Source organism: Pantherophis guttatus, chromosome 2, assembly GCF_059756535.1.
Source record: "Pantherophis guttatus breed Tessera chromosome 2, ASM5975653v1, whole genome shotgun sequence".
NCBI classification, from domain to species: Eukaryota; Metazoa; Chordata; class Lepidosauria; order Squamata; family Colubridae; genus Pantherophis; species Pantherophis guttatus.
Window position 1 is genome coordinate 28331286 of NC_142064.1, and position 24129 is coordinate 28355414.

The 24129-nt window shown below is 37.2% G+C and overlaps 1 protein-coding gene across 9 annotated transcripts; it reads left to right on the top strand.

The window, feature by feature from the left end:
- Positions 1-465: 465 nt before the first annotated feature.
- On the top strand, positions 466-19234 carry DDX4 (DEAD-box helicase 4). Of its 9 annotated transcripts, none has more exons than XM_034440890.2 (20): positions 466-812; positions 1122-1244; positions 2094-2157; positions 4130-4204; positions 5352-5393; positions 6868-6966; positions 7242-7325; positions 7665-7700; positions 10291-10326; positions 10669-10716; positions 10916-11058; positions 12033-12185; positions 12395-12549; positions 13221-13350; positions 14221-14387; positions 15568-15713; positions 16164-16263; positions 17524-17794; positions 17882-17989; positions 18826-19234. In XM_034440890.2, exons 2-20 carry the CDS (start codon positions 1149-1151, stop codon positions 18904-18906), a joined length of 2034 nt encoding a protein of 677 aa, XP_034296781.1. In that variant the 5' UTR covers positions 466-812; positions 1122-1148; the 3' UTR covers positions 18907-19234. The 9 variants fall into 9 exon arrangements, with proteins under 9 accessions (XP_034296781.1, XP_060546677.1, XP_060546676.1 ...); XM_034440889.2 differs by having other exon boundaries at positions 687-930; XM_060690694.2 differs by lacking the exon at positions 7242-7325.
- Positions 19235-24129: the final 4895 nt, after the last annotated feature.

Genomic DNA, 24129 nt, shown 5'->3' on the forward strand with positions numbered 1-24129 from the left:
CAGCAGTGGAAAAATTGGTGGGCAATTTGGCCCTCAGCTCTAGAGAAAGAGGCATATCAGTCTTGCCCGACTCTTTAGAACATTTTGGATTTTGGCAGGTCTTCCAAACAAGTGGCTTGCTTTGGATTCATGGCAAAGCAGCTCTTCTATTTTATGCCCACTCTTACTAAAAAGATTTTTCCCCCCAATTATGATTTCATAGAAGCCACTGCTCCACAAACACGATTGTCCAATCCAGTTAACCTACTTAACCTTTAAATAATTAACTTAATCCTATGAATCCAATTTTTGGTACACGATGAAACAAGCTTAGAGCAGTAGTTGACAAACAACGATCAGTTAAGAGAATCCAGTTAAGCCGTTATTTCATTAATAAATTATATAATTAATGAATATAATTATATAATCATGAATAAAACATCCCCGTAAGTATTCCAAACCCGTAAGCAAAGGAAACCCTAGGCCACTCGACGGGCATGCCTTCCTTATACCCCAACGAGGCTCTTGGGAGGGGAAAAATGCTCGAAGGGCGTTGCTCAGAGCAAAATCAAAAACTAACACGCCGCTCACCCCGCTATGCCCCCTCCTCACGCGGCCCTTAGGGAAATTTGTTCCCGGGGCTGCGAAAAGCACGAAGGCTAGGCTTGAGGCCCTACTTGAGACACCCCAACCCCCACCAATCGCCCAGCCGCCTCGGGCAGCCGGCGCAGAGACAACCGAGAGGCCGCGGCGGTGGAGACGGCTAGTTAAGCAACGTCCGGAGCACGTGTCGACGAGGCGCTACGTCGCCTTAAGGCTCGAACGCCGTTAAGGTGGGGTACGCTCCAACGAGAACCAACAAGAGCGAAAGAGATACAGCCCTGCTCCCTTTGGGCGGGTCTCTGTCGCCGGGTGGGCCTCAGAAGGGGGAGTCAAGCGGCCGGCAAGCAGGTTGGCTGGGGTTTTTTTTTTTGGCGGGAGAGGAGGCAGCAGGAGTAGATGGAGAAAAAAAAAAGGGGGGCCTTCTGTTAAAAGGCAGAGCGTCGCCTCTGACTTGGTGGGAGGTCTCCTTTCGGCCATATTAAGGGCTGCGTTTTGTCTCTCCTCGGTTTGACGCTTCGACTGTTTTTCTCCCTTGGCAGGAAGACGTGGAGTTGGCCGACGCTGCCATGGGTGACGAGAACTGGGACACGGAGTTTACAGAAGGTGTTAGTGGAGAGGGAAGCCGGGCCTTGCCGGTTTTCCAGCCCAGCTTCCAGAAGCCGGTGGGTGCCCTGTGGAAGTTTTGAAGCGTGCTCCGTTTTTCCAGTATTTGGGTCAGATGCGCGCTGTCTTCCTCAGGCTAGCTTTTACAACGAATGGGGACGTCGGTTGGAATTTGGACCCCAGTGGAAGGATTACGAAACAGTTCAAGTCCTTGGAAGGAATAAATTCTAATGCCTGGTTCCCTACTATAAGTTTTCCTATTAGGGATTCACCTAGTCAAGGAACGGTGGCGCCTAATGTTAATGGCATAATTAATCCACTCTTCCTCAACTTCAAAAGATGGTGGTTTTGCTATAGGCAATATCCCAGCACTCCAAAACCTGCTTTTAAAGAGTTCTGGAAACTTCCGTCCCAAATTCTGGGACTTTGAATGAGTTTGGGTGGCACGTGGTTATATTAGCAAACAAACATTGTATATTACTCCTTTGTAGTCTAAAGTGTTCTAAATCACTTTGCCACTTGATTCTCCTCCTTTATTGAACAAAGAGTAAATTTTACACCTGCTTCCTGTTTCAAAACAAGTTGCTTGATTAGAAGTTTAGATTATAATTCTGTTTGATTTGTTTGGGAATGAGCCATGATTACAAGTAAATGACTTTTTTTTTCGGCTACATAAATTGCTGTTTCTAAGCCACTGCATTTGTTACCAGTAATCAAAGATGGATAGTGAAAGAGAAACTAATATTAATTATATTCTCCAACACTGGAGTACTTAAAGAAATGTTACTCAAAAGCCAAATTCTGTTTAAGCAGATGTATTTTATTATATTTACAAGATAACTGATTTTTAGAAATTGCTTCACATAAAACTGTTCCTGTATGGTCTGATTCTTTACTTCATGTTGTAGGGCAGTATATCCATGAGAACAAATGAAACCTTGTGCAATTTCACTCAGGGTATAAAACAGCCAGGTATGTGTCAAAGAATATAATAAAGGTGCATGTTTTGAAAAAAAAAAGATGGTTGCAAATAATGAACTTTTAATACTGGCAATCCCTTATCTCTGATATGGCCATGATAGTGCTTTTGTGACAAGTCTCAAAATTACAGCTGTACACATCCCAAGATGGTTGGGAGTGGTGTGATATTTAAATTACTGATTAGTATTGTGCTATTTCAGTTTTAAATTGAAATCATTTTGGTTGAAAGAAAATTTATCTGATGAGTTAGGAAGTAATATATCTTTGTCGAAGAAAAGACATTCTGAAATATCACAGCAACATTATCAAAATGCTTAGAAGGGCTTTGTTTGATAACAGAAAGAGCAGCAGAAATAGCACCTAATGTCATTTTACATTAGGTGTAGCTTTCTGCTGAAGGCATTTGAAAGTTGAGAAGTCACTGCTGAAAAGTCACTCCTGTTCCCAGGGAGTCCCAGAACAGGCTTTTAAAGATATTCTTAGGATATGAGTAAGAACACAGAATTTTAAAGGAATTCTTAATAATGAAGGGGTTTACAGTTTAAGAAACAGAATTTCCTCATTTTTTTCTGTGAGTACAGTTGTTTATCTTTGGTTTAATAAGTGTTGGGCCTTTGATATTTCTGATCATGATAGAGATTGAGAAAGTGGGGAAAGGGTTTGAATCAGTAGTGGGTTTCAATTTCGGCCGCTACCAGTTTGCTTGTGGGTGCGCATGTGACACTTCTAATGTGCAGAATCCAGGCGGGTGGGTGGAGCCTCCCGCCACCGTTACTGATTTGCTTGATCCGGGGCAAACCGGTAGCAACCCACCACTGGTTTGAATATAAGCCAATGAATGGTGAATCGAAAATTTATGTGCTGCTTCTTTCCATACCTGGAAACTAAGATAAAGTATAGTGTTAAAGTTTTAGGAGGGAGGGCATGATCTGTGGATTCTAATTCAATGCATCACAGTAAAACAAAAATACCAAGTTATTACCTTCATCTTGTCTTACCAATTTAGGCATCTTGCCAATTTAGAGACTGCCTTCATGTATGGCTGCATAAATCACAATTGTCCAAGATTACAGAATCATGTACACCATGTTGTAGTATTGCACAATGCATGAGTCCAGGGTGCATTAAAACATTGAAGTACATCAAATTCAGCTTTACAAGCAAGCTATGAAACAAGTAATACCGTGAATGATTATATAAATGAAGGAATATATGAATTTGGGATGCTTCCTAGTAATTAGCCAAAGTTTAGTTAATAATGAAAACCAATCTATCTAAATTATGATTTTGAGTATTTTTTTAAATTGAGCTTTCTATACCCTGCTCACATATTATCCAAAACTTAATGTCCATTTAATGTTGGTTTAATTTAATTTAATTAATTCAATTTATATGCCGCCCCTCTCCGAAGACTCAGGGCGGAGTTTACAATAACGTTAGGGATTTACAAGTATAAATCCCTCCACTGCACTTTGCAAACCAGGGTTATGGCACCAGATTGATATAACCAGCTTAATTCAGCATACAGACACTTAGCAATAAATATGTGGAGAAGATGCCTGTGTGTGTAAATATACTTTAAAAGCAATGATATATGCAATTTATATACAGAAAGTAATTGCAGAATCCATCTTAATTTTAGAGTTCCAAGTGGGTCTTATAATGTATATTGACTGCTGCATCAGATAGGAAAATAGGAAAAGTCAGTGTAATCAGTGCAGCAACTAATTATAGCTAGATCCTTCTTTTACCAACATTGAAACTTCATCCATTGAACCCTAATTTACTTGGAAATAAGCAGAAACTAGCTGGTTAACCATAGAACATTGGAAGATGAAACTGAGGCTGAGCAATTATATTTGTGGACCTAACTTGTAAATGATTTACATGTGTAAAAAAATTGACTAAAAATGCACTTAACTAGTTAAAATATTTATTATTTACTTTTTATTCTTTTTATTAGGTGTCAGAGAAAACCGTAATGGTGAAGAGAAACAAACAGGTGGATTTGGAAGTGGAAGAATTTTTGGAAACAGAGGTATACTATATCGTAAAACTTTTATTTGTCATTTAAGGAAAAGATTATTGATAGTGTTTAATGTGTTTTAATAATTTTTCATTAAGGCGGCTCCCTTGCTGATCTACATTTTTGTGCTTTTTTTTAAAAAAAAAACCCTAATATGACTGTTGGTATTTTTCTCTTTCCTTCTTCCCTCTCCCCTCCCCTCTCCAGAGTCACTTTTTGTGAGATGGGTGGCCATATAAATTTTATTTAAAAAAAAATAATCTGTACATAAAAATATTTTAGAGAAGGAAAAAGGGGGCTGATTTCTTAAAGTTTGAGTACTTCTGATAAAACAATAGTGTAAATCATAAATGAAACCTATTTTTGCATTTTACATGTTGTATAAAACTAAAAATACTGTTTCGAATTGTGAAACATTCCATTCCATTGAGTTTGGTGAACTGTTTCAGATTGTCCACAGTTCGACCTAAACAAATCTGCAGGGATCTTGGAAGATCTTATGGGGTGAGCAGCGCTAGGCTGGTGTGTGCCACTCCTGCTTTTTCTATGTGCTGACCATCTTCCTTTCCTTGTCTCCCCTCAGCTCCAGTGACCCATTGGCTCACTTGTCCTCTCTCTCCTGTCTCTCCTCCACTGTTGCCAATGTCCCTGCAGGCCATTTCCAGAGAACCCCATCAGCCTTGCCTTCCTTTGCTTCTATCCCCCTCTTGCATGGAAGAACCATATCAGTCTCTGTATAAAGTAGTTTTGCTTGTGAACACTCATTTTAGTCATTAAACTCATAAAACCAGATGTTTCTGCATGAAATGTTTTATGCTCAGAATTTATTATGTAATTAATTCCTTCTGTTCCATCTAAAAGAACTGACTTTATTTCCCTGACTTAATTTACATGGTTTTGGTGTATGTGGAAAAGAATGTAGATTATAGAAAATATTCAGGTTTTCAACTCTAGAAAATATGTCCAAATAAATACATCTTCTGCTCAGAAAATAATTGTGACCTAAATATACAATATACAGAAATTAAGAAGTCAGGAAAAAGAATAGTCAATATGGGTATTACTTTGGAAATTTTATTTCCCATGGTTATTTAATTTTTATATAGTTTGAAAAAAGAATATCATTGTCCGCTATATTAATTTTGTATAACTATACTAGGAAATAGGTTTGAAGACAGAAAATCTTCAAGTTTTGTAAGAGGTAAGAATGCAAACCTGTATCAAGTAATAATTTCCAATCCAGCTAACCCTAACTCTATGGTGGAGTAAAACAATTAAAATTTGAATGTTACTAGAAAACCTGCATCAAATATTGGCTTTATCACAGCTAAAACAGTAAAATTAAAATTGAATTCACGATAATCTATGTTCATTATCATAGGCAGGCATAGTTGTGTTAAAGCTACTTTATGAGCCACAGGGGCTCAGTGGTTTGAGTGCAGTACTGCAGGCTGCTTGTGCTGACTGCAGTTTGGCAGTTCAAATCTCACCAGGCTCAAGGTTGACTTACCCTTCCATCCTTCTGAGGTGGGTAAAATGAGAACCCAAATTGTTGGGGGCAATATGCTGGGTTGTAAAGTGGTATATAAGTCTTAAATGCTATTGCTGCTTTAGCAACCTGAGGACATTTTCTTCATTATTTTTAAAAACAGGTTAACTAGCAAAAATATTTTCCCTTTATTAGAGGTGATCTTTGATTTCAACCATAATGGAGCCTGCCCACTATGGTCGCAAGTTGTAATGGTTGTTAAGTGATGTGGCCACTTGATCACCTCACTTAATGACTCTTATCCCTGCTCTCCCCTATGTAGTTGTTAAATGGAGAATAGGGTTCTTTGGGTGAGAGAAGCAGCGTAAGCCTAGTGCAGGCCCAAGCTCCCCCACATCCTAATGTACCCCTGTGTTCCACTTCCCATCTCTTGGGGTCCTTATAGGCCTAGGGCATGCTTTTTTACCCCACTAGGTCGCATACCCCAATACCTGTCACTGATTCTTCATTTAACTGTTTGGAGCTTCAGAGCTCATGTGGGGGAAAGAGAGCAGGCTGCTCCATTCCTTGGCATCCATGCAGACCACATGCCTGGAAGCAAGTGCCATTTTCTGAGCGGTTTACAAATGTCAGTATAGCCCCAACAGTTTGGCTTCTCATTTTACCAACCTCAGAAGGATGGAAGGCTCAGTCAATTTTGAGCTGGTCAGGATTCAACTCTTGGCTGTAAGCAGAACAGAGTTAGCCTGCAATACTGCATTCTAACCATTATGCCATGATGGTTTAAATAATTAGATAATGATCTCTAATGATAAAAATCTTTGGGGTAACATTGCACTTTATTATAATTTGGTTTTGGTTTTGCTTTTTAGAAGCACATACGTTTTTGACTATTAACTTTTTGCATATTGAGGAGAAAAGTAGTACTTTATTAAATGTTTGAAACTGTGCTCCAGGTGGTCCTTTTCCACTATATTGGATAGAGGCTGAGTTCATACACCAGATTAGCATATGATTGCTGTATTGCTGAGTTACCCAGTTACATAGTTTTGAACAATGCTTTTACTCATTAACCAGCCCACAAAGCATAGTTTACAAACTCTAGTTTACAAGTTAAACCTGATTTGGTTAGCACTGTTCATTTTTGTTTAGTCTTCCTGAAGAAAATGATTTTCCTCCAAATTAGGTTTTCAAAGAACGAATGATGACATTAGTGTTCTTCATAGAGCTGGGAGAGGATCATTCAGAGGTGATAGGGACAGAGGAGGATTTGGGAAATTTACAAGTAAGTATTATAGTTTGGAATAATTCAAACATTGCCTGAGCCAAAAATGTTTAGAAATGAAAGGTAATTAGTATTGTGCCTAAGAAACATTTACAAATGAATACCTGCTAAAAATATATGTGCTAAAAAAAAGTAGAAAAATATTGGACTGGATTTTTGAGGCTTAATAACTTGAGAATTGTTGTAACATGTTATGTTAGTTTAAATATATTGAAACATCTTTTCCATGAAAAATCTAGTATGTAAGATTGAATAAATCTTTGATTATATTATAGCAGATGATGTAAATGTGAAACAAGATAGAAGACAAAATTCTGTCAGCTTAGGTTTTAAAAGAAGAAGCTTTGGTACTCCATCAGGTAAAAATTCATATGAAATTTTGTTATGTTCATTTTTTCTGACTTCATCTGAATAAGATTATTGGCAATTGATAAATTTAAAAATGCAAAATAGTGGAACAGAGGAAAGATCATAGATAAGTTCAACTTTTTGTGAATTTGGGAAGAGAAATCTGGTATAATGCAGATGTTCTACAACTACAGTTTTCTTTATTCTTGACCATGGATTTTCAAAGTATGCCAAAGAAATTAAAGTACAAAAACATCCCAACAATGTAGATGAATGTTGTAAACTAATGTTGTAATTTGTTTATCACAGTCATAATCACAATATTACTAAAATATATGCATTTTTTTCAGGCGAATTTGAAACTAGAAGAGAATTTGAAGCCAGAGGTAAAAATACTTTGTTTAGTTTATGTACAAACTGCTGCCCTCTTATCTCCTTCTGTTATTTTTTGTTATTTTCAGCAGATATGACCTTTGTAATCTGGAAAGCAACAATTTGGGTGATAAAGATACTCCTTTTATAAAGAACACTTGTGAATTCAGTTTATTCTTTGATTTTCTGAAATATAGAATTAACGCTAGAACTTGCATGATATTTCTTGGACCAGAAGTGACGTCCTGGCGATACCAGTTGCAAGGGAACTGAGTTCTCCGACCCTATCCTGGCTGCTTCTTGTTTGTGGGCTTTGAAAAGAGCCAAAACTGCCTTTGGAGGGGTGGTGAAGCTAAGGAGGAGCATCCTGTGATGTTCCAGGAGAGATTACAATTCTCCTATAAAGCCCTAGGGCTTTTTTCCTCTATGCCACGACAAAAGAAGAGACAGCCTAAGATGGCTGCCACAAAGCCGGAGACAGCTTAACATCTAAGAAGAGTGCTGAAGCGGATTTGGTGAACAGTGTCTGGAACTGGGTGAGAAGAATCCTTTTTAATTTAAAGTGTAACCCCAAAAGAATATTCAGGAAAAAGAGACTTAAAACTATTTTTAAAGCGGTGGCCTAGGAATTTTGAGTAAAATCTTAGAACCTTGAAATGGAGGAGAAAAGAATTAAAGGAAGAAAATAGAAAATCTGTTAAAATACAGAGAATTGGATTTTTAAATTGGAGAGGAGCTGGCATTGGATAGGCATTTTAAAATGCTGGAGCTATTACCAAAGCTTATACCAAATTAAAACTTCGGAGTATTACAGTAAAATTGGATAAAGATGATTAAGATTGAAATCTGATTTAGGAATGCCACCTGCTGTCAAAGGAAGGTACAACATACCCCCGAAATCCTGGAAAGACTTGGCTTTTTATAACTAAAAAGAACCCTAAAAGCTTCGAAATAAGACTGAACTGGCACAGAAAGATTTATGAAGGTTGGACTACCCAGGGGACCAGATTGATTAATTTTGGGATACAAAGACACTTGGACATTGGATATTGAATCATTTGAGAAGTGGCTTTAGGTTTGAAAATAAGATTGTTGGACTGTTGGACAAAAAGAAACAAAACAAATAAAAATAAAAAATGAGTGGAATTTGGGAAGAAATTGCCACGTTAATCCAGGATGTTAAGGACACCTTGACAAGAAGATGTGAGAAGATTATGAATAAAATGCAGAGAATAGATGAAAAGCTGGAAATTACGACACAAAAGACAAGGAGAAACCAGGACACTCAGGAAGAGGAGGCGTTAACCAAAAGAGCAGCTGGAAAAATAGAACAGACAAAACAAGAAGACACAACAAAAAGGAGATTAAAAAAAATTAGAATGATTGATGAAATAAACAAAGGGCAGAGTATTTTAAGGGAAGTTAAACAGGAACTGGAACTGTAGGAAGACTTTTTTGGGAGAGAAACGGGAAAGAGTAGATAATCTGAAATTTAGACAATGGAATATGGTAGAGAAGGGAGAAATATTTAAGAGGATTGGCCAAACAGTGGAAGCAGATTAATTAAAACTTTAAAGCGGGTGAGAGATGATGGATACAAAGGGGAAATACTTCTTAAAAATAATAGACAAGTTAAAATAGGGTTGGAAGTTAGAGAAAGGGGGATTAATGTAATATATATATTTAAAATGAATTAATAATAAGGGAACCTAGATTCTTAAATGATGATAATTTTGAATATGTTTGAATAATATGGTGGCAGCTATAAAAATAACACATAGAAATATTGAATAAGCAAAAGATTGAAGATTATAAACTTAATATAAATATGTGTACTATGAGTATAACTATGTTAGTTAAAATGTAACAAATATCAACATTTATTAGTAAAAGGAACAATATGTAGAATTTGATTGGCATGAAAACAACATATTGAATTATTGAACAAGATAAAGATAATTCAACAAAACCTGTATTAGAATTATATAACTTGTCAAACATAAGTAAGATGAACATTGTTTTATTTGTTTTAAAATGTGATTAGAAAAGGTATCTCTTAAATATAACGCATAATTAAAAATTAGAAATGGGAGATTATAATTCAAAACAAAGCTGTATATTACTATTAGAATTATATAAGTCTGTTAGACACAACAAATATTATTGGTATTTTATTTGTAGTAAAAGAAGTGATATTGAGAATACGGATATTGGCATAAAATAATATATTGAATAAGAAAAGATAACTCAACAAAATATGTGTATTATTACTAAAAGTTTATAAGATTGTTAATTTATTAAATATGAAGAATATTGTATAATTTGTACTAAAGTGTAAGACACTCTGGTCCCACACTGTTCACACAACAATATGTTCATAGAAAAATAAACTTTTTTTATGAAATCCAGGGGTGGGGGGGGAAGAATACAGTTTTCTTTATTCTTGACCATGCATTTTCACATTATGCCAACGAAATTAAAGTACAATTAAAGTACAAAAACATCTCAACAATGTAGATGAATGTTGTAAACTAAATTAGATAAACTAATTTGTTTATCTCAGTCATAATCACAATATTATTACAACATATACATTTTTTTCAGGTGAATTTGAAAGTAGAAGACAATTTGAAGCCAGAGGTAAAAATAATTTGTACTACCTGTTACCCTCTTATCTGCTTCTGTTATTTTTTGTCATTTTCAGCAGATATGACCTTTGTTATCTGGAAAGCAACAATTTGGGTGATAAAGATACTCCTTTTATAAAGAACACTTGTGAATTCAGTTTATTCTTTGATTTTCTGAAATATAGAATTAATGCTAGAACTTGCATGATATTTCTGAGGGTGTGTGTATGTATTATTCCTGAACATTCCTTTTCAGATTTCATTTAAAATTCTTAATTTGAGAATCATCCATATAGCTCCTATATAACTTCAAAATTCAGTTCTGCTATATGTAATTTAACAATTCTTTTAACAGGGGATTACAAAGAAAACAATGAAGAAGCAAATATAGCTTCTGGAAGAAGTAAGTGTGCTTTGAAAATAAACAAGTTTTAAAGTTCCTTCTATGTCCTATTTTTCCCCCTCCAAATCATTTTTTATTTCATCAGTAAAGGGATATGGAAATCAGATGGTAATGCAGGAGATGTAGATGAAAGCAGATAGGTTTTTGGCTTCACATATAGAACCTTTTGAGAATCGGAATAACTTTCTTGCATTTGCAGATCCAAAGGTGACATACGTACCACCACCACCACCAGATGATGAAAACAGCATCTTTGCACATTACCAGACAGGAATAAATTTTGATAAATATGATAATATTCTTGTGGAAGTTTCAGGGCTTGATCCTCCACCAGCAATATTGGTTAGTGAATGTTTAAAATTTTTGAGAAAAATAAAGAGCTGAAGAAAATGATAGTAGTTATTTTAAGTGATAGAGATATTGCTCATCAGCGTTTCACAATTTATCAATAAGCTTTGTAATTGATTGATGAACAAAACAAGGTATCTAACTTATACATCAGTAACTTGAAGGTTGTTCATGAGATAGGGAAAAAATTGTTTTAAAACCAAAACCAAATTTTTGCAGCTCCCATCTTTTTTATCTCATTGATTCCACTTCCAGTTTTCTAGTGATGCAGGATCCATCTGCCTAACCCAAATCTTTCCAATGTTGTCTCTCCTTTTCCTCAGCAACTTAATCATCTTCCTTCCTGATTTTCACAGTGTCTTCTCTCCCTTTCTCCATGCCAAATTGTGTAGCATAGCAACAGCAACAGCACTTAAACTTATATACCGCTTCATAGTGCTTTACAGTCCTCTATAAGCTGTTTACAGAGTCAGCATATTGGCCCCAACAATCTGGGTCCTCGTTTTAGTCACCTCGGAAAGGTGGTGGAAAGCTGAATCAACCTTGAGCCGGTCAGGATCAAACTCTTGGCAATGAGCTGAATTAGCCTGCAATACTGCATTCTAACCACTGCACCACCATGGCTCCTATTCCATATTGCAGTGGCCCATCTGACTTCCTTGGAGGCAGTACAGAATGTACAATACAAAATAGAAAATACAATCAATGACTTCTGATTAAAAATGAAAATATAAGGATATGATTAGTCATATGATTAGCCTTGTCATTAAAATTAACAGATAAAATGGATTGTTGTTTGTTCTGATTTTGTGAAGAATTTTAGGCTTATTTTTAGCTTGCTTTATGAGGCTATGCCTGGGGGTATGGGTTGATGTAACCCGTAAAACATTTAAGTTACGATATGCTAGTGTTTTGAAATTATACTTTTAGTTTTGTTAATCTAGTTTTCTGTTTAATCCATTTTTTAGAATTTTGAAGAAGCTGGTCTATGTGAAACGTTAATAAAGAACATAGCTAAAGTTGGATATTTTAAACTTACTCCTGTGCAGAAATATAGTATTCCTATTGTGCTGGCAGGACGTGACTTAATGGCATGTGCACAAACAGGATCTGGAAAAACAGTAAGCACACAATACAAGATTCTGTTGAGGTTTGGGGTGGATTTATAACTATTTTATCATTTTTTTATTTCAACATTTAAAGTTTAGTTTAGTTATAAATAAATTTTTTTATAAACATCTAATATTGGATGAGAAAAATGCACTTTTATTTAACTTCATCATGTACTAGAAGTGCAGCATTCCTAAATTGTAATATATTTGCCTTTTAGGCAGCTTTTCTTATACCAATTTTAGCTCACATGATGCGAGATGGAGTGACTGCCAGTCAATTCAAAATGGAACAAGAACCAGAATGTATAATTGTAGCACCAACTAGAGAACTGATAAATCAGATCTTTCTGGAATCAAGAAAATTTTCATACGGGTAAGTATTTGGGCAAACTAAATCACAAGATTGATTAATGGGAGTGCTTCCATTAAAGAATAAATTATGGAAGTGCATATAGATACCTACTCAGTATGTATCTAAAGTTTGCTTTTAAGGTGTTACAGTGGTTGCGAACATTGGGAAGCTGTCTCAGATTGATACAGTGGGATGCAATTTGTTTTAGTTAAGTGATTTTCCATCTTTTTGGGAGTAACCAAAGTTGTTACTGATCCATGTGCAAATAATCAACATTTGATTGTTATATGTAATAGAAAAAGCTGAAGCCATAACTGTATCTACTTAGGAATCATTATAAAGAAATGATAAGTATTCACAAGTTTATAATACTGCAGACTGGGCTAGAGAAAGGTACACAAGTGAATCTGTCTAGTAAAAATATTAATTATTATATAATTCTTACATAATTGTACTATATTATATCTTAAATTAATATTAATAAGGGGGGTTAAGTCCACTACGTAATTTTAAATTTGAACCATCTATTGTTATGGCTTAAATATTTCAAACAAGCCAAAAGGAATATAGTATTAGATCTGTTATTATACCATATCACAGAGATTTAAGGCTTTGTTATTAATAGTAATACAGTGGGATGTGTTCACTGTTTTTAACTGCATATTTTAATTATATATTTTTTTGTTAACTAGAACTTGTGTAAGACCGGTTGTGATTTATGGAGGTATACAAATGAGCCATACAATTCATCAGATAAAGCTAGGCTGTAATATATTGTGTGCTACCCCAGGAAGACTTTTGGATATCATAGGCAGACAAAAGGTAAGATCTCTGGGTCACCATGAATAGAGTGAACATTAAACTTTATGACTGTTCAAACTTCAGACTTAGCATTGTTTTATTGCAAGGGTTAGATACAATTGAAAACAAATTTTTACTGAGAAGCTTATGGAGATGAATTATTCCAAATTGATTCACAAAAAGTACTTCATATGTGATCAGGCCAGTGATAAAATGCAGCTGTTGTTAAGGCTAAAAGGGTGAGAACAGGTTCTGGCTGTTATAACATAGTGCTTTGATTTTTTCAAGTTAGGTAACATGAGAATTATCTAGAGATTCTGACTCTCCAGAATCTTTATTGTGCTTGCCAATCCTACCATCCAAGTTCATTTAATTTAAACACTTAAAGAGATTTAATACCTATCTGGAATGTTGAACATGTTAAATTAAAGGGAATGAAGAACCATAGAGTGATAGCTATATGAAGGAAGGGGAGAGCAGGATATGAATTACAGATAAAATGAAACTTTAATTATTAAATACTTTCATTTTTAAAAATATAAATCAGTGTCTCAAAAACCATCAGCAAAGTTTTCTCTACTGCCAGTGTAACTGAAATACGTTACATTGGTTGCTTCATTTCTGTTCTTAGCTGGTTGGCCTATACCTCTTCAATGTTGCTGTGGTATGGTAGTTATGTTGTAGATGTTAATATAGCAGCATCTATATAATCTAAAAAAAATGTTTTTGTGAAATTAGACCATATTGTTCTTTAAAGCAGGATATGGGGAAAGATGTAAGGTGTCGCATATAAATTTGGGGACTAATTTGAGTTTGTTCAGCTATCATGTAAAAGTACAATTGTGCATTCTTTTTTCAAATTTTTCTTGTATATCTGACTTTTTCTAAAAGATTGGGCTCAGCAAATTAAAGTATTTGGTGTTAGATGAAGCTGATCGTATGCTGGATATGGGATTTGGCCCTGATATAAAGAAATTAATTTCATCTCCAGGCATGCCCTCAAAAGACAAACGCCAAACATTAATGTTTAGTGCCACTTTCCCTGATGAAATCCAAAGGTATGTATTAGCAATTCATTTTAAAAATACAGTTTACAAGGTGTAAATTTCAGATAATTTATTCAGAGTGAAATCATAAATAACACATGCAACCTTGCTAAAAATTTGAATCTCGATTGCTAAGGTTTTTGCATCTATTTTATTTAATCTTGGAGGAATTGACTCTTCATAGAAAGTAGCTTCTGAGTTAAGTAATTGTTTGGAATGGTGCCTGTTATTTTTACAAGTCATATTTGGACGATAACTGTTCGCAATTTAAATAGTATATATTTATAGAAGTGGCTACTGGTACATTTATTTTAGATTAATTTTACTAATTACAAGTAGTCCTTAACTTACAATCATTCATTTAGTGACTGTTTGAAGTTACAATGGCACTGAAAAAAAGTCCCTTTTTAGATTTTAGGAGCCATGGTAGTGCAGTGGTTAGAATGTAGTATTACAAGTTAACTGCCCACAACCAGGATTTCGATCCTGAGCAGCTCAAAATTCCGAGGTCAATAAACGAAGACACAGATTGTTGGGGGCAATATGCTGAAACACATTGTAAATTTTAGTAAACTGCTAAAGAGTGCTGTAAAAGCACTATGGAATGATATATGCTATTGCCATTTTCCACACTTAACAACTGTTGCAGCATCCCAATGGTCACATAATCAAAATTTGGATACTTGGCAACTGGCATATTTTTATTTATTAAGAGTTGTGGTAGCACAGTGGTTAGAATGCAGTAATGCAGGCTACTTCTGCTGACTGCTGGCTATCAGCAGTTCGGCAGTTCAATTCTCACTGGCTCAAGGTTGACTCAACCTTCCATCCTTCCGAGGTTAGTAAAATGAGGACCCAGCAGTTGAAAGTATGGTTGTGAGTAGATAAATGGGTACCACTTTAGTGAGAATGGCTAGCTGCGCAAGAAAAACAGATGCTGAACCTGTTCGAACATGAGGTGAGATCAGCAAACGAGGCCTGGAAAATGTCATTAACCTGAATGCCATTAGTCAGATGGTACATGTTGGTTTTCCCCCATGGCGCATCATGAATAAGTGTGCAGGCGTGAACCCAAACGAACAAGCAATTAGGCTGTCAAGACTACTCTGTAAAGTGTAGATCTCCCTGATAGGTGCATGCCATATGAAATATATAAATAAAATAAAACTTAATTTTACTTAATTGTTCAAAGACTCGCTGGAGAATTTTTGAAGACAGACTACTTATTTGTTGTTGTTGGACAAGTGGGAGGAGCATGCAGTGATGTTCAGCAGACCATACTTGAAGTGAAGCAGTATGACAAGAAAGACAAACTTGTGGAAATTCTTAATGAAATAGGTAATTGAGGCCTTATAATTGAAATATACTTTTTTAATATTACTAATTATTAAATTGATATAAGGCTGCCAAATGTGTAGTGTAGCATAATATTGTTCATTAATATAAATATGTGCATTATGGATTCTCCACTATGTTCTTTTTCTTCTCCTGACCAGCTCATTGTATAGTTCTAGGGATGATTCATCAGTTTTTAGGAAATAAGTTTTCTGAGCTAAAGAAGGTTGCAGGTTGTTTCAAAACGTCATTGACAATTGTTAATTGTAACAGAACCCTAGGGAACCCCCATTTTATGAAGGATCATTGTAAACGTCTCAGAACAACTTTCATCACTTTCATCACTGAGATGAAGTTGTGGGAGTGAAGTTGAAGGGAAGTATGCAATGTAAATATCTGGAGTATTTACATTTTTGAAGGAGAGTAAAATATTACTATCTGCTTTATTTATAGGCAATGAACGAACTATGGTATTCGTGGAAACAAAGAAAAAAGCAGATTTTTTTGCAACTTTACTTTGCCAAGAAAACATATCAACCACAAGTATTCATGGGTGAGTAAATTGTGGGGTAGGCAACATTTTTGTAACATTTAAAATTAAATTTTGAGAAGAAATTGGTAGTCATGGATGACTTCCAAATTGGCTGCCGAGGCCAGTTATGATAATTCTGCTTCCAGAGGTTAAATTGGTGATTGTGTTTCCTGTCACTTTGCACTAGCCATAAAAATATGATGTCGCCCTTTTCTGGGAAAAGGTGGGAATACAGAATACTTGGTTGCAGCTATTCATATTTCTCAATTCTAATAGTGCCTAGGCTCTAAATCAAATGAATTCTTAGGAATGTAGAAAGAAATGTTTTATTTTAAAAAAATTAAAAGAATTTTTAACAGCTGGTGGGTAAGGAAGCTAAGTACCAAGAGGGGGTGTGGTGCCTTCCATTAATCTAAACCAAAAATAAACCATGATCTAGTGCAGTGATGTTTAACCTTTTTGCCGTTGCATGCCAAAAGCATGGGGAGCGTGGGGGGGGGTCTCTCTCACGTGCCCACACCCATAATTCAATGCGTCCTGCCCCCATCCCCCGGTGCATGTGCGTGTGACCCCCCTGTTCTTGGCACGCGATGGCATGGTGGGCCAAGTAGGCCCATTTTTCGCCCTCCCCAGGCTTTCTAGGAGCCTGGGGAGGGTGAAAACGGCCTTCCCCACCCCCCTGGAGGCCAGAAACGGCCCATTTCCCAACTTCTGGTGGGCCCGAAAATCAGATGTTCCGGCGTGTGCATGCATGCTGGAGCTAAGTTGGGAACACTCGCGTGCCCACAGATATGGCTCTGTGCCACCTGTGGCACGCGTGCCATAGGTTCACCATCATGGATCTAGTGATTTCCATAATATTTAAATCATTCTATTTGTCTTCCAATGAATCATTTCCAAGTCTTAGGGACTCTTAGGGCATGAGGCATTCCACATTCCTTATCTTACCACTGTCACAGGGCTACTGAAATGCTTAACTTGGCATCCCCTTTCCATGTTTTTAATTAAATTATGAGATTGCTAAAAGGTACAGTCGTTTCTTAAAGGACTATGTGACCTCTAACCAAAACAAAATACAGTAGAGAAGCACAAATTTTGGATCACTATCTATAATATTTCAGTCTGCAGAGGATACCCTTATTCTCCTATTCTTGCAGAGTAGAAATATGAATGACAAATTTATTTTTTATCTAATGCACATATGGCTAACTTTACCGTCCACTTCGATATATCTATCTGTTAAAATTACTTTGCAAATTAAGATTTTTGTTCTATTTTTAGTGACCGGGAACAGAGGGAGAGAGAAGAAGCACTTCATTATTTTCGTACTGGAAGATGCCCTGTTCTTGTTGCTACATCTGTAGCAGCAAGAGGTCTGGATATAGAAAATGTTCAACATGTTATAAATGTTGATCTCCCTTCCACAATTGATGAATATGTTCATAGGATTGGACGAACTGGGCGTTGTGGTAATATAGGCAAAGCAATTTCTTTCTTTGATGCTCAGGCAGACAGTGCTATTGCACAGCCCCTAATAAAAGTGCTTGCAGATGTAAGTTGTCTTTCATTTCCCAATTTTTTAAAATAGTTTTAAAACAGACAATAGTACATATGTATTAATGCAACTTTCCTTTTTAAGGCTCAGCAAGAGGTTCCAGCATGGTTAGAAGAAATTGCTTGTGGTTCAGGTGGGATTGGTTTTAGTAATCCAAAGGGAAATGTGTTTGCAGCTGTTGATTCCCGAAAGGTAACTTTTAAATAAACCTGATTCTTACCTAAACAGTGGTTAAGTATTGTAATTTTGAAAGACCCCTGACTCTAAAACTTACTCGGAACCTTAAATATTTCTCAAAGTAAGGTAGAGAAATATTTGTGGCCATGGATATTGGACTAGGCATAGATGAGGAAGCAAGCATTGTAGAACAAGGATAATAAGCAGAGTGATGTATGTGGAAGTAACTATTTTTAAGGTACTTTACACATAGATTGTTAAAATGATAATATAGGATATATAGAAAATATTAAGTATTCTTGATTCTGAGAAAGAAACAATTGGGACAACTGGACTAGAAGTCTGATGGAAAATAGTAATTTTTAGGGCTTTTATACACAAACCAAATGCATTACTCTATCAGTGGAAGCTAATTGTGAGCATCAAAAGACAGAAATGGGGCTCCATAGTTCCTTGTATTTCAAACCATCTGTGATAAATGTTGAAAAGTTGTCAAGTAGGTTGGAGAGCAAGGATCTGAAAAGTACTTTCTAATACAGACCTCGGCATTTTAGGGCCCACAGGCCACATGCAGCCAGCAGGTAGTCCCAGTCTGGCTCTTGGCAGGGCAGCGGCAGTATCAGAGGTGGAATGCAGGGGTGGTGCAGTGTTAGTGGCAGGAGCAGGCCAGCAAGCGGGTAGGACAGCAGCGGCCCTCCACAACAGTCCTACTTTCTCATGTGGCGCCTTGGGACAATTAATTGCCCACTCCTGTTCTAATACAATCTTGAAAATAAACATAGCACACTGTTTCCTGGCAATATACAATTTTCTTTGTTTTATCTGAAAAATCTGAATTCCGTTTCATATAGGTTTTCTGTAGCAAAGACAGTCATCACAGTGGAGGATTTGCAGCATCGAATATACTTGTAGCAGATGAGTCCTGGGATTAAATCTACCCCTGACAATAGAACAACGTTGTACTATACAAAATCTTCTAAACAAAGTAGTTTTGGGGAAACCTGACTGGATCCTGACCAAATGTATTTGATTGTCTATAATTTCAGTGGGATTTACTTCTAAGTATATGTGTTTAGGATTATTATATGTTTAAAAACACTATTGCTGTTGCTGCCTTCCCATGTTAAGGAAAGGTGGATTTCAGGCATTTGAGTTCCTTGCTTAGCAAATTTAAGTTTAATGGTTGTGTAAAGTAACACAATTTGTTGTAACAGACTGTTATAAATGACTGTAGAAATTATTAATAAAAACTTGTAATCATGTCCTGTGCTGTGGATTTTATAGAATTTAGCTCAATTCTGGCAGAGTGTTATTGGAAATTGTTGATTTAATAAATGTTTTTAGGATTACATGATATCAATTCTAGAAATACAAACTTCCTTACATTTACCAGCTTATTGATTCTGTAACCTAAACAACATACATAGCATTCACAAAGCAGAAGAGGTGTATTCAAGTCTATTTTGCTTTATCATGCTGGTTATTGTAAGCAAACTTATTTTCATTCTAGGTCAACAACTTTGCATAGGCCTAAATTGCTTTGTTGATAAGAACTATTCAGATACTTTTTAATAACTGGTAAGTTGAAGGCTACATTTTTGAAATAATATTGAGGAAATCTCCAGACAATTATTTGATGCACTGAAGTGGCTCACTACTGCAGTGAATTTTCCTTCTATTGATTCTTCAGGGACAGGTAATTTCTCAATAAATTGATGTATCTGAGGCAGAGCACTTGAAAGCGGTTTTTTCACATATATAAAAAGATGAAAATAGGCCGATGGAGAAGATTGGGAGTAATTGGTAACATGTAGAGTCATCTTTAAACAGTAAGTGGTCTGCTGGCCAGTTTAGGACTTGACAGTCTATCTTTTAATGAGAAGAGGAAGAGTATAATTCTGAAAAAAGAAATGGGAAGGTATTTTTCCTTTTCCAATCTTGGTTGAGAGTTCTCAGAAATAAAGATAATAAAGAATTTAGCTCATTGGTTTAGGAATTAAACCCAAAGCCCAAGGCATTTTATGACAACAGAAGCTAATGAGATTAAAGTTGGCAGGAAACCTCCAGGTAGCGAACAAGGTAGCCTTTATTTCTCCCCCCCCCTTTTTTTTTTTTAGTCCTACTTTGCTCAGTTTTGATTATTTTATATATCAAAACAATTTATTTGCTCAGGTTAATGATTACTAACTTTGGTACGTTTTCAGTGAAACACTTAACTCTTAAAGTTTCTTAGGTTGCTTTTTACTCCAGAGATTTTGTATTTAGCACTATATACCCCAGACAAATATGAATCTGGTTAAGGGAAAATCTGGAAATAGTTCTTTGAAAAATGTATTCCTGGATAATGGGAATTTATTATTCTGTTTCACACCAATACCACTAAATTAAAGAATGGAGGTAATGTGACTACTTGCCAGGTAGAATTTTGAGGCCATACCCAAGCAATCTGGAATTTTGGTGGATGACTATGGTTGGAGATTTAAAAGGGATCTGAAATGTTTGGGTCCCCTGAAAGATAAGCTTCAGCTGTGATACAACTTGGACACCTTTGGCTGTGGTTAGCATGACCAATGAGATGGAGTTACAGATATTTTAGAGAACTGGTTTCCCTATTAAAGAGTTAAGCATTTTTTTAAAAAAAGTATGGATTGTATCATGGAGTATTCAGCGTTTGGATATGAAAGTTTGTGTGTTATTTCATTAGATTGCTTATCTTTTTTCAGTTTGTGGATGAAATAAAGATGGTTAGCATGGGCACCTATTGGGAGCAGAACCAGTGTGGAAACAGCATTACAGTTCATGGATGGGTAGATCTTGTTGAAATAATCTGAGAAGTGATCTGATTTGCAAAGGAATGGTAAGCAAGGCCGGCTGGTGCAGGAATGGGTGCAATTGGCACACAAGATGGACATGTGCAAAGCCCCTCCTATGCATGGCTGCTACCTTAAGCAGGAGCTGAGAACATAGGACCCCCAGATTATGCAGAACCAGTTCTGAAGGGTGGGGGGATACAAACTCCAGAGCCAGTGGTGGAAAACCTCTGAAATCAGGTTGAGAAGATCTAAAACCCATAATCACTCAGGTCTTGCTAGGGTTAAACCAAAGCCTGTTTCTCCCCAATCCAGGCTCCCATAACCCACAGACGCTTTACAGTGGCACTTGATATACCCCCATAGCGTGGCTCATGTCCTGGATTGCACAGAGTTCAGGCCCTGGGTCCTTGACTGATGTTATGTAATGCCAGGTCGGTAATTAATAAAGCCCCCCTCCTTTGTGATCTTATTATGGAGGGGGGTGCAGACCTGGCTGGGATTACGGAGACCTGGTTGGGCCAGGAGGGGGGGGTTCCCCTCGTTGAAATGTGCCCTCCAGGCTTCCATGCATTTCATCAGCCGAGGGCTCTGGGGAGCGGTGTGGGGGTAGCGGCAATTATTAGAGAAAGTCTTTGTCTGAGGGAGGCCACTGTTCCTCAGATAGCCGGATGTGAGTCACTTCTTGTGAAGTGGGGTCATGGGGTGCAGATGGGTTTGCTGACTATGTACCTGGCTCCCTGCCACATGGCAGTGACCCTGCCTGAGCTACTCAATGTGATAGCTGGGGTGGCGGTTGATACCATTAGCAGAAGCATGTGCTTGTCATATTCCTTACCCTGGGTTTCAACCCAGGACAGAGCTGTTAAATGGTAACTTAATATTTTAAAAAAAAACCCCAAAGGAAAACAATAATTTTATATATAGACGGTCCTTGAATTATGGTAATTGGGACCAGAATTTTCATTACTAAATGATGTCATAAAACGACATGTGACTGCATTGTTTAGTGATGGCAATCCTGGCCTTTCCTATGGCAGCCATAAACAAATCACACCAGTCGATAAGCAATGATGCACCTTAATCTAAGCCACTCCCATCTTGGTCCCTCCCAGCCCTGAGCTTCAATAAGAGAAGGGATTGCTATCTTTTCCCTCCCCCTCCTTACCTCCCACTCCCATCTCTGCCCTTTTGGCTGCCCTGCGCTCCACTGCTTCTGTTGGCCCTGCAGCCCTCTGCTCCACTGGCCCTGCTTTTGGAAGCATCTCAAAAATGGTTTGCACAATTAAGAGAACAGCTGGTGTGTGACTTTCTGCTGTTTAGAAGGCCTCCAAAGCATTGTAAGAAAGGCAAGGCTAGCCATTGGTGTGCTGGCACAGCTAGCAACTGCCTTGCATAGAGCCAGGCTTGGTCCTCATTGTCAGCAACAAAAGAGTGAAAATCAGCTGAGGGCAGCAGACCTGGTGGATTGCAAGGTGGCAGAGGTGGCTCTAACTTTGTGTATGGCAATGGAGTGTCTGGTCACAGTGTGGGGCTTGAAGCAGCATTCCTTCCTTGATGACAATGACACTGGGACTGAGCAAGAGGCCCGAAACCAATGGCGGCCAGCTGAGACTTTGAGGGCCCTAGACCGGGGGTGAAATGCTACCAATTCACACTGGTTCAGGCTAATCGGTAGTGATAAAAACTACAGGTTCAGGCGAACCGGTAGTAAAAAAACCCAACAGTTTTGGACAAACTTAGTTAAAAAAGCTACCGGTTCAGGCGAACTGGTAGTTAGCTATCGGTTTGGGCGAACTGGTAATTTAAAAAACTGGTATTTCCAACGATCAGCTGTGCAGTGGGATTTAGTTTTGCTAGAAAGCAGGAAATCCTGCTTTCTAACAAAGCTAAATAGTGTGCCAAAGCTGATCCCTTGCTTCCACTTACCTTCCCGAGCCTCCTTTTGGCGTGTACTGCACATGTGCATGTGCGCAGTGCACGTTTGGTGCGCACTGCATTCATGTACACTGCATATTCATGCGCACAGCATGCATTTGGCGCAAAGCACGCATGTATGGCCAGCGAACTGGTAACAAATCAGTTCAGATTTCACCACTGCCCTGGATCTCTACTTCAACTGGGGCATTGTGCTACTAAGGATCACCATTGTACAGGGCAGTCAAAAGGGCAGAGATGGGGGCTGCAGATAAGCAGTAGGGAGAGTTGAAGTGCCCATGCAGTCATGAGGCAGGATGCCAAGTGCACAAATTTTGACCACATAACCTCTGGGATGCTGCAACAGACAGAACTTTGAAGAGTGGGCAAAGGTACCATTTATTCAGTGCTTGGTCACTAAATGGTCATGATGGCTACTTATACACACGGACTCTGCATATTGCAATTTACACTGTAAGAAGAAAATTGATATGGATGCAATTCTTGTGCCTTATCCGTTATCGGGCGTTGGCGATCATGTTGGCGACCCTATTTTTATCAACAGGTGCACAAAGAAGTGCTGCTGAGTTTTGTCCAAACCAGTTCCTTAGATTTTAAAGCTATGATGATGTTCTTCTGCCTGGACTTCGTTTGCCTTCATTTTTTTTCCTGGAGGATTAAGTGAAGTATGCTGTATTTTTCTAGGTGTCACATCACATGTCCAAAATAGTCTAACTTTTGCTTTTTTTATGGTTTTGTTGATTTCCTTTGGCTTTCCCAGGTGGTTTATCACTTCATTTCTAATTTTGTCAACCTAGCTTATACATAACACTTGCCTGTAAATCCACATTCATCCACATTTCAAATACTTTTGGATGCAATGCCCAAAGGTATCTAATCACATTCTGTGAAAAAATGTTATTTTTGTTTTGACAGTATTTTGAAATTTATATAAATAATTGTACAAACTCTTGTTAGCAGTAATGAAATTATATCATTCCGCCATATCATTTTATTTAATTTTGCCTCAGTGTACCGTACAAACTTGGTTGTTACAGTTTAGTGTATCATGTGCATCCAGTTGATGACAAAAATAAGATTTATACATAATTCAGTCTAAAGTCAAAAACCTTGGAAATCAATTATCCATCCATCCATCCATCCATCCATCCATCCATCCATCCATGGTACATTAATGTAATCCCTCGACTAACCTGGCCCCATGCCATGCAGGGTTTTAAGGTTCAAAACCAGTATCTTAATTTAAACTTGGAAGCAGATGCAGCTCATGAAGCTGATGTAATGTGTGCCATTCTAGGAGCACAGATAACAGTCTGTGCCACTGCTTTTTGCACTAATTGAAGCTTCCAGATACTCTTTAAGGGGAGCCCCAATTAGAATGCATTACAATAGTCTATTCAGAAGGTG

Coding starts and splice junctions, on each gene's coding strand:
- DDX4 (XM_034440890.2), top strand. CDS start 1,149: ATGGGTGACGAGAACTGGGACACGGAGTTTACAGAAGGTGTTAGTGGA. Junction 10,327..10,668: donor AAGACAATTTGAAGCCAGAG/GTAAAAATAATT, acceptor TTCTTTTAACAG/GGGATTACAAAGAAAACAAT. Junction 15,714..16,163: donor GGAAATTCTTAATGAAATAG/GTAATTGAGGCC, acceptor CTTTATTTATAG/GCAATGAACGAACTATGGTA.